The 11,552-nt window shown below is 44.6% G+C and overlaps 1 protein-coding gene across 1 annotated transcript in view; it reads left to right on the forward strand.

Annotated features, from left to right (window-relative positions):
* Positions 1-11,248, forward strand: part of BRINP1 (BMP/retinoic acid inducible neural specific 1) — a 94,171-nt gene extending 82,923 nt beyond the window's left edge. Inside the window, exons 7-8 of the mRNA XM_050926903.1 lie at positions 2,295-2,517; positions 9,344-11,248. Of these exons, the coding sequence (XP_050782860.1) occupies positions 2,295-2,517; positions 9,344-10,484 (1,364 nt within the window). The 3' untranslated portion in view covers positions 10,485-11,248. The remainder of the gene's footprint in view (positions 1-2,294; positions 2,518-9,343) is intronic.
* Positions 11,249-11,552: the final 304 nt, after the last annotated feature.

Consider the following 11,552-nt stretch of genomic DNA (forward strand, 5'->3'; position numbering starts at 1 on the left):
TTATCCCTTAGGCCTTCTTAACCAAAATGGGAACAGGGGTGTAACTGTGAATTTAAGATGCACATCAGCTAATGGCAGTGGAGTGCAACTCAGAAAATCTAACATCAGTTCTTGCTTCTTCCACAGACTCTCTGTGTGATCTCACAAAGTCATATGAGGGCAGATCCTCAGCTGGTGAAAATTAGTGTGGTTTCTTTAAAGCCAATGAAACCATGCTGATTTATAACAGTTGAGAGTATGCCCCATAATTGCTGTGTGCCTTAGTTTCCTATCTGCAAAATGGGCATAATAACACAGACTATTTCTGTCTTATCTAATTAGTAGAGCTGGACAATTTCCCTTCAAATCTCTTTTGGAAGAAAAATTGAGTTTTGAGTAAATGTGGGGAGGGAGCGGTGGCATTTAACGGTGTCTGCTTTCCCTGGAAAATTCCAACTTTTCATTGAAAGACTGAACACCTGAAAACCTCAAAAATTTTGGCTGAATCGAAATAAAATTATTTGGAAATATTACCATGGTGCCTCATGGGAGCTGTAGTTCAGGTACCTTATGTCTTCATTCTCCTTTGTAGGCTGGGCTCCCCAGCCAGATATCATCTCCCAGGATGAACCAGAGTTGCGGAACTCCCATGATACACTGGGTGACTCAAAAGGGAAGACTGTGGTACATTGTGGAAAATTTTCTGCAGGGGGAAGGAGGAAAAAATTTCAACCAGCTCTACTACTTTGAATGCAAACTGTTTGGAGCAGGGTCTTCCTATCATGTGTGTTCAGTGCCTGGCACAATGGGGGTACTGGCCCTAGCTGGAGTTTCTAGGTGCCATTTTAATATATACAAATATTTACTAAGAAACTGGTTTTCTTAAAGTCAACCTTAGCTTTTTGAACCAACACCCTGCAGCTTTTATTTTGCTGGCTTTGTTTTTCTCCAGACTTGTTCTGCTGGTATCAAAATACACAGAATGAACTCAAATTTCAGCCCCTAGTCTCTACAAAATCACGGCACGTCCATCATCAGAGAGAAAAGAGCTCGGCCTTTCACACAAACAGGCTTTGGAGGAAATTGCTTTGTAAGGGGTGGGAAGCAAATGCAGAGCTTTTATTGCTAAAAGGTACTAGGTATAATCAGTGTGGTCCACAGAAGCAATTATACATGATGATAGTTTCAGAGGACAGGGGAATGGGAGGGAGTCATTTTAGGGGGAGGAGGAGAAAGGGACCGAATGCCACATTATAAATCGAGTAGATTCAGATGACTAAAAAAAGAAAATGTCTCAGCTGCCTTTGGGAAAGAATGTAGGAAACCAGATGTGCTATGGTCTTTATAGTGTGGTGATAGTAATTATTTTTTTTATTAGGTGCTCAGATTGTATGGTGATGAATATCTGTCTACCTCCCTAACTACCTATTTGGCTAATACATAGACTTTCTCTATTAGGCTGCTAGATTTGAGTTAGAGGTTGAACAATAGGAAATGTGTAGTTAAAAAAAAATTGATCATTTATAAGGAATTTTCATACCACCGGTCCAAAAGGGAACAATTTTTCAGTTATTTGAAAAATTTCAGGAAAATCTCTATAGAAACGTTTTGGTTTAGAAAATGTTTGCTTCTTGGATTTTTCACTTTCTGCTTTTTTTCTCCCTCTCCCTCCCCTCCCCTTTTTTTAAAATTTATTTTGCCATCGAAAGAGAGAAAGGAAAGGGGGAGGACATGAAAACAATAAACTGAAAGCCAGAAAAAAAATGATGATGTTTTTAATTTTCTGGTGTGGTGAGGCAAAAAATGGAAAATTTCAAACAAACCAAATTTGTTCATGAAAATTTCCGAATTTGAAAGAAAGGCCATTTTAAAATGGAACATTTTTCACTGGAATAAATTTTTAAACAACTCTAATCTCTACATTTTTCCTAGTGGATTCCCTGATCCCATATAACTAGGGCCTTGCTGGAACACCCTTCCCATCTACCAACCCCCTGATGCCTTTGGTGACCTGCCCAGGAGTATTAATTCTCCATCTATGTCCTGCTGCTGCAAGTATAAATGGGAAATATCTCACCCATTACATGCATTGGCTATAAATCCGCCCTTACAATAGCAATGACAGCCACAGAATTAGGGTGCTTCCTGAAGAATAATGACCAACCTGGGGATTAATGCTCATCAGCTTCTTTCAGCTGGTCATTAATGCCCTACTGCACCTTGACTGTTATTGCTTCAATAGCTAGTATTAGGCCTTGTGCCCTCAGTAATGCACGAATCATTCAAAGCCTGTCACTTTGGTTGTGTGTTCCCAGATGAGTTTAAATCCTTCATGAAAAGGCTACCTAACAACCACTTCCTGACCATCGGGAGCATCCACCAGCACTGGGGCAATGACTGGGATCTTCAGACCCGATACAAACTTCTGCAGAGCTCCATGGAAGCCCAGCGGCAGAAGATCCAGCGCACTGCCCGCAAACTCTTTGGTCTCAGTGTCCGGTGCCAGCACAACCCTAACCACCAGCTGCCTAGAGAAAGGTACTTACACCCCCACCTCCTGCATCCATGGCAGGTCCATGCTGATGGTCTCAGTGAGAAGCATGAGGCGGGGGGGGGTGTTTTGCTTTATTTTTTTAAAAAACTTGGTGCCTCTTTCTTCTTTTATGAAGCTCAGAGCAATGCAGAGAAAACTGTAGACCTGGAGTGCTTCAGGCCCTGGTGACATAGCTACAACTGAGAGCGTGAAAGAAGGAGAGACATGCTCAGAGTTACTGAGGAGATGGGTGTCCTGTCACAGCTATAGCAGCTGTAGATATTATATAGTAATTGCTGACTCCTCACAGCCTTTCCGGGTGGCAGGATTCAGAGCTGTCTCCCACCATTTTTGGAGTTCTGTCTCCATGGTTTTAATGAACATTTCTTACCCTATCTTAGCTCTTGTCTGGAACTGAGGAGTGTCGTTTGAAACCGTGGAAATAATGAGCTCTGGTATCTCCTCTTCCAAGCCTCTCTGGGAGCGGATGGGCCAAGTTAGCATTTGTAGATGAACTGCTTTTTTTCATCAGCTTGATCAGCTGTCTGTTCTATTTTGAGAGATAATTAATTGGCTAACTAGAGGCTCTTGTATCCATTTTATCCATAGGGCAATGAGCATTCTGAGCTTTCACTTAGCCATATACAGTCAATATCATGCTTCCAGGTTCTTAAGGCCTCTTTAATCACAGAGGACTTTTGTGCAGGTGGACAATATCCCAATGAGGAGTCCAGGGATAGTTCAAGGTTAAAGGTTTTTTTTTTTTCTTCTGGAGACCATTTTCAAACTGATCCATCTAGACGGTTGGCTAAGTCATTACAAACGAACCTGGCATATGCAGAAGTAACATAGACATTCATATATTATCTTTGAATCATGCATCATCACCACCACCAAAAGCAGAAAACAGCACCTAGCCAATATGCAGCCAACCGCGCTGGTACAAAGCTTTATATAAATATATGTTAGCATTTCGCTTCTATTTGAAAAAGCCAGCCAGGCAGAAAGGGAGCCTCCAACAAGCACTATAAAAGCTGGGTAAGGGAGGATGAAATAGATGCTGGCAGCTGAGTTTTTAACTGACTGATGTGTTTGATTTGTTTAAGTCAACACCACCAGGCATATTATCATTTCCAGTCTTATGTGTCATTCCGCATTTGTAGTAAGTTGGGGGACTGGCTCGGCAGACAGATATGGAGATAGTGGTATGTATTTCAGTGTTCTTTTTAGCAGGGCTAGGAAACAGTCTCATCTTCTAATTGCATATATTATATAGAGACAGATGCTTATCATTCATGCCACTGGCTTTGAAAGGATGGAGGGGTTATATTAATAGCACGTCTCTCTCTCTCTTTCTCTCTCTCGTGCACAAAAGCATAATAGAAAAGTACATTATGTATTCAATAGCAACCTAAAGGAGAGAGAAATAGAATTGCCATTCACTGCCCTCCAGGAAAAAGAAGAGGAAGTGTTTCCATGAAAAAGAGAGGGTATAGATTTTTGTAATTGGAATGATACTACTATGACCTTTGTCAGTAGTGGAGAAAGAAAGAAAGAAAGAAAGAAAGAAAGATTTGCATTGATTTGCTTTTTCTTAAAAGCACATTGTCCATATCAAGTTCATAGGTTTTAAAAAAGAAATGACTCCTTAATTCTTGTAGCCTATATTAAAGCATGTAGTCATTTATTTGAATTTGAAAACTTAATGGGCACACATAAGTTTATTTTAAAACTTTAGAGTTAATAAAGAATACGCACAGAAGACCATCTCGCCCGGCCTCTAGCCTTATTGTCATTAGCTATGAATACGTTTCACAATCTTTAAGAAAGAAAATAGTAGCACACACTTTCACTTCACTACAGCATCAATCTATCATGACTTGATGAGAAATAGGGGGCTGATTCACAAAAATATTAAAATCCCCCGTCCCCTTTATTTTTCAATGAACTGTTGACACAAATGTGTAATTAAATGTTTCATTTCACATTTTAACTAGCACACATAGCTACCATCCTGATGAACATCTCATTTCCCTTCACATTTCCCCCAAGCCTGCCCTTCAGCCTTGCCCAACGAAATGAACTTTGGAGTGAGTTCAGAAGATCAACAAATCTGAACTCTTTTAAACCAGAGGGAGGGGAGAGAATCATTCCAAAGTCAAAGATCCCTCAAAGAGACCACTCTGCCTGCAGCTCCTTTTATCTCTGGTGATGGGTCATCCACTGGTCTCAGCTGCAGCCTGGTGACACAAATAGAGAGAACTGACCGAAATGTAAAGAGCTAATGGAGTCTTCACCATGCATGTTGTGTGTGGCTTGCATTTTACAGGGCTTGAAGAGCAAACGCTAGACTGGACAGTTTATTGTCCATCTCATTTTCGGGTTCTAATGTGCCAGCACAATGTGCTTAGTGTTCACAAGTGTTACAGAGCGATTGTTTGAATCTGACAACAAAAAGCATGGAAATTTAACCCCTACTTATAACCTTTTTTGGGGGAGGAGGTAGCAAGAGACACCCATCCAAAACATACTGGTTTACTCTGACATTTGCTTTCAGATGGTGTCGGTCTTTCTTGATTGATTCTACATCTATCCAATCTCTCTCTCATTGCACCTCTTTCTTTGATGCTTATAGCTTGTCCCTAGGCATGCTCTGGGTTTTGCTTCTTATTTCATTTATTTGTCTATTTAGTGCAGCCATCAGCAGATGGTATTTTTTCCCCTGTCCTGCTTGCATCTCAGTAGCACTGAGACACAGAAAACACTGTTCCATCCTCTGCTACCTTCCCATCACCACTTCACAATGCCGATTTGGGGAAGAGGAAAATTGCTAGTTTCCAGATCTTGGCTGAGCCACCTTTCCTGTTCTTCACGGCCTCCTCTTGAACGGGATGCTCAGCAAACGAGTGGGTGGGAAGAAGGGCAGTCTGCATTTGTACAATCCAACCAGCATTGAGGCTGGACTAGGACATAATGATCTGATTCTGTAATTGCCATTGTGTGGAGAACAGGCCTGTCATATTTCTTTAATTCCCATCAGGTCAGCTCTTACTATTCTGGCTTATTTCTGTTTATCTGGTGTGTGGGAGGGGGGTGAGCTATAAATTTGTCTTTTCATTGCACTGAGCCATTTGTAGCCCAGACGAATATCCGTGTAGATCATCTTCTGAAATGTGCCTGGTCACACACAACCAACCTCCTGCCCCTCTTAGTCGCTTGCACTCACTAGAGTGGTTTGACAGTAATCTAATTCCACTGACTTCAGTGGGGGGAAGGATAGCTCAGTGGCCTGAACATAGGCCTGCTAAACCCGCGGTTGTGAGTACAATCCTTGAGGGGGCCACTTAGGGATCTAGGCCAAAAATCAGTTCTTGGTCCTGCTAGTGAAGACAGGGGGCTGGACTCCATGACCTTTCAGATAAGTCTAGCTCCATATATTATATTAACATCTGGAGTTACTCCTGATTTACACCAGCATAAGTGAGCACAAAATTAGATACAAAGGGCCTGATCCACACTCTGTTCCACCAGCTTTACATCAGTGTAACGTTCATTAAGTCAGTGGAGTCACCTCCATATAAACCCAGTGTAAAGGAGCAGAGAATCAGGCCATATATTTATGTGCACAGGAAATCTCTGAGTGCATGATGCACATGGAAGGCCAAATTCAGCCCTGGCATAAGGAAATCAATAGAGTTGTGCTTACAGCAGAGCTAAAACTGGCCCGTGATGATAAGGTATAGGCATATGTAGCTGTTAAATCATGTGTAGTATATGTATTTTTCTCTATTATTCATATGAGAGTGTGCATGGTGGTTATTTAAGTCTATGTACAGTGTGTTTATTTATGTATATAGAAAACCCACAGATATAGTATGAAATGTATGTTGGCACATACACGTGTGCACACACACTCACTCTACAAACACCCATAACTACCCAATCAACTTGCAATGAACCCCACCTATATACATACACCCACTACATAAACGATATTCTCACCTGTCGCCCTGGCATTGTTCCTATGTCAGTGCAGCCCTCATGTGTTCATAGCTCGTGCTGCATGGTGGGTATGACAGGATCTGGGGAGTCATTGATACTTAGCTTCAGCAGAAGCCCCTTGCCTCTGTCTCCATGTTAATGCTCTTCTTTTCATTGCCAGCTCAGATTGACTCAGCCAGTTACTCTTTACCAGCCTGCCAAGAGGCTGGTTTCAGCTTCTTCTCCAGGGGGCAAATTTCTTCCTGCTCTGAGGGGCTGAGCGGCTGGCACTGGCAGTGCCATTTCACTGCAGGATGTGTCCCCAGCTCCTACCACACCAATGAGTCTCCATAGCAAGATATATGCTGAGGCCAGTGCAAGGTCAGAGGGGAGGTGGCTTACAGAATTGCTGGGCAGAAGAATAATTTAGCTGTACCCCTATCCTGCAATGCTCCCTACACCAGGCAGCACAGAGCTGGTGAAGTCAGCTGTGCACTGGGGTCAGTGTAAAACCTGGACAGGATTTGCTTTTCTTTGCTTATTCCCAAAGGGGTCACTCCCTGGGGCCTTGCTGCAGCTCTAGCACCGAGCAGGGACACAGTTCAGTGCCAGGACCAAATCACATCTGCTTTCCATCTATATGGCCCCAGTCCCTTGCAAAGAGTAATAAATGTGTTCTCCCAGCAAGCCTAGGGGGAGGAATATCCCCATTGTACAGACAGGGAACTGAGATGCAGAGAGATGATATGACAGAGCCAAAACGTGAACCCCTGTCTTTCAAGCCCCAGCCCTGTAACTCATTCCTGAGTTCATCTTGCTGCCAGAGGGCTCTTCTGCTGTAACTGTTGGGGTGGAAATTGCAGGGTAGGTGGGAGCTTGGAATGTATCTTTAAGACACAATAGCTGCTGTGAGCCTGGCACCCTGTGGTTTCCCATTGTTGCCATTGAGCAGGGCACTCCATCACAGGAGCCTCGTGCTTCATCAATGAGCCTTTCACCCATGCCGACAAAAAAAAAAAAAATTGACAGATGGGCGGGTTGTTTTATTTCCCATGCACCTGCTCTAATGCTGCAGTTTTATATTTAGATTGCCATGTACAGCAGAAGCAATGAATTGTGCTTCCCTTGAGGGGAAGGTGATCTGTCCATATTATAGTCAGGGGATCTAGTGGTTAGAGCACTTCAGGACAAGCGGGACATGGATGCTGACTCCTTCCCTGACTCAAGCATAGTGTCTTACTTTCCAGTCCGGACAAGAAAGTGACATTTATAGACGTCAGTGTCTTGTTTCCAAGTTCCCTAGCCTCTCTCTGCCTTTTCCCACGCGCAGCACAGTTCTGGTGAGCTGTTATGGGGCGAGAGACCCTGGCAGCTTCATGCCAAGTGAGGCACGTGCTAATGGTCCCTTCACACTTCTCAATCTTCAGCATTTTCCTGTTAATTCATTTTGCTCCCCTGTCCCTCTCAGTTTGAGCCTTTCACTCCATTTCTTTCTATTTTCCCTCCCTTTGCACAGTTCTCCTTTCTTACCCCCACTGCTTCTTTTTCTCCTTTTGTCAATTTCTCTCTTTCCATTTGCTTTTTACTCTCTTCTGTTTTATTTCACACTTCCCCTTAACCTCTCCCTCTTTCCATCTCCGCTTCCAATTCTTTTCCACATCCCTTCCCTCTTCCTCATTTATTTCCTCCTTCCATGTCTCTGTCTCCTCCACCCTTCTCTCTCACTCCCCCCGCTTCTCTTCCTTGAGTCCTCCTGCTGTTCTTTGCTACTGTATCATTTAATGCTTTCTTTGATACCGCTCACAGCTTAATGATTCTTCGCCAGTCAGGCTATGCAGGTGCCATGAATTTCACTAATCCTGCTCTGAGAGCCTCTGTCCATAATCACTCCTCCTGTTCTGCAGGGACTGAATCCTAATTTGTCATTAGGCAGTCCACTCACTACAGCGCTACCCACAACTTTTTTGCCCAGAGGAGACACTGAAGTATTCATTAGCGAGGGGGGAGGGGCAGCTGCTCAGGGCGGTCTGGGGAGGGCTGGTTAGAAAGGAAATACTGCATGGAGGTACTAAGTGGTGGCCAGTCAGAAAGGCAACATTACAGGGGTGTTGGAGAAGCCATATATGGGGTTACTACAATATAGAGTAATAGGGGCAGGCACTGAGATAGTGGGGTGCTTTAAAGATGAGGGTATTACAGCAGAACTATCACTCCCCCCACAAGCTGCTGGCTTCTTTTCTGTCTTCACTGACCTGTGCACCATCAGCTGATCAAGGTTCCAAAAGGGTTTGGCTCATTACATCCTGAGCTTTTTTTTGTTTGTTTGTTTGTTTTTTGGTTTTTTTTTAAGAAGAGAGGGCTAGCAAGGGCTGGCTTGGAGGATGCCCTGAGTCACTGCCCAGTCTCAGCCTAGAGAAGCTGGTATAATCTGCAGCAGTTGGTAATGCTCCCCAAGGAACCAGCTGGGGATAGTCAAAGGGGCCTTTTCCTGCAACCCCTTGCTATGTTGGTCAGTTCCACTCCCACTAGTGACTCATCAGCACTGATGAATCCCCAGGAAGAAATTGATGCCAACTGGTTTTAATTTTGCATGGTCCGTGCAGCGCAAAGGGAGTGATGCAGGATAGGGAATCTGCCCCAGAGCTATTTCTTACAGGACATTTATCCTCCAGTGGAGGAGAAGGACCTGGAAGGAGATTGGGACAGGATGTATCAAATGCCAGACCCCAGAACATGCAGCTTCTGAAACCCTGCCTCACATACACACCTTACCCTTAACAGGGGCCCAGCTTCAATTGTAAGAGCCCATCTGTACCCTTGAGGCTAAAGTTCTTGTTTTCCTGTTTGCAGGACAATACAACAGTGGCTTACCCGGGTTCAGTCCCTGCTTTACTGCAACGAGAATGGGTTCTGGGGGTCCTTTCTGGAGAGCCAACGGAGCTGCGTGTGCCACGGCAGCACCAGCCTGTGCCAGCGCCCCATCCCGTGCATTATTGGGGGCAACAACAGCTGCGCCATGTGTAGTCTGGCCAACATCTCCCTCTGCGGCTCGTGCAACAAGGGCTACAAGCTGTACCGGGGCCGCTGCGAGCCGCAGAACGTGGACTCGGAGCGCAGCGAGCAGTTCATCAGCTTTGAGACAGACTTGGATTTCCAGGATCTGGAGCTGAAATATTTGCTGCAGAAAATGGACTCGCGCCTCTACGTGCACACCACCTTCATCAGCAATGAGATCCGCCTGGACACCTTCTTCGACCCCAGGTGGCGCAAGCGCATGTCCCTCACCCTGAAGAGCAACAAGAACCGGATGGACTTTATCCACATGGTGATCGGCATCTCCATGCGCATATGCCAGATGCGCAATAGCAGCCTGGACCCTATGTTCTTTGTCTACGTCAACCCCTTCAGCGGGAGCCACTCTGAGGGCTGGAACATGCCCTTTGGGGAGTTCGGCTATCCCCGCTGGGAGAAAATCCGCCTCCAGAACAGCCAGTGCTACAACTGGACCTTGCTGCTGGGCAACCGTTGGAAAACCTTTTTTGAGACTGTCCACATCTACCTACGCAGCCGGACTCGGCTGCCCTCCCTGCTGCGCAATGAGACTGGCCAAGGGCCCGTGGACCTTTCTGACCCCAGCAAGCGTCAGTTCTACATCAAGATCTCTGACGTGCAGGTGTACGGCTACAGCCTGCGTTTTAACGCTGACTTGCTGCGCAGTGCTGTGCAGCAGGTCAACCAGTCATATACCCAAGGTGGGCAGTTCTATTCCTCGTCCTCCGTCATGCTCTTGCTGCTGGACATTCGGGACCGAATCAACAGACTGGCCCCCCCTGTGGCACCGGGTAAGCCGCAGCTGGATCTGTTCTCTTGTATGCTCAAGCACCGCCTGAAACTGACCAACAGCGAGATCATCCGTGTGAACCATGCACTAGACCTGTACAACACCGAGATCCTCAAACAGTCGGACCAGATGACAGCCAAACTCTGCTAACCCAGACTCCTCTGTGGACACATCAGTAACTGATCCTTTCGCTGTATAAAAAAAATGAAAAGAAAAAGGAAACAAGGAAAGGGGAAAGAAAAGAAAAGAAAATTTGTAAAATGTAATTAATATACAAAAAAAAAGGTTGGGGGGAGAGGAAATTCTTCATTTGTTGGAAACTAAACCCGTTCTAGCAGCTGTATAAAACTGTCAGGCATGTTTGTTATTTCTATAATCCATCATAAATGGGTCACATCTTACTCTCTCTCGACCTTGAGGGTGTTGCTTGTTAGGACTCAGGTGCTGCAAAAATAAATCAGAGGGAGGATCAGAGCTGGGGGGAGGGACATTTCGGTAATTAATTGTAAAGATTTCTGCTATGCAGGTGCCAAGACAAACAAACAAACCAACAAAGAATTATATATCAATGTAAAAGAACTGCCATTATTCCTAGTGGGAGTAAATGGTCAAAAGATAAAAGATATTTCTTCTGTTGAGATTTATACCAGCCTGATGTTTAATTATTCACCCCTCCTGTGATGAACTTTGTCTCTGGAAGGGAGGTGATGGCAGTCCTTTGAGAGTAATATCCCTGGCTTGCACACACAAGGAGAAGTGAAGGATTACATTTTCCAAAGAGACTAGGAACTTAGGGTGTCTCCATCTTTCAGTGCCCAACTGGAAACATCTTCCCAGTGAGCCGACGGTCAGCACTTTCTGAAAATCAGCCCCTTTGAAGGACCAGGACCTCTACTGGGGCAGATCCCCAGTTGGTCCAAATGGTCATAGCTCCATTGACACCATTGATCATAGCTCCATTGGAGCCAATGGAACTATGAAAATTTACCCCAGCTTCACAACTGCAGCTACACAAACGTAAGGTGTCTCAAGTCAAGCACCAAAGAACAGAGGCATTCCAAATCATTAGTCACTTTGGAAAATATACATGTTGAGGTTTTTTTCACATATACTATACACACACATGTACACACACTCAAACATACACACACAATCCTGTTTTTGTTCCCCCTTCTTTCTACAGACAAAATCCAGGTTTCATCTGCAAACACTAAACTC

The sequence above is a fragment of the Gopherus flavomarginatus genome, chromosome 17, assembly GCF_025201925.1.
Source record: "Gopherus flavomarginatus isolate rGopFla2 chromosome 17, rGopFla2.mat.asm, whole genome shotgun sequence".
Lineage (NCBI taxonomy): Eukaryota > Metazoa > Chordata > Testudines > Testudinidae > Gopherus > Gopherus flavomarginatus.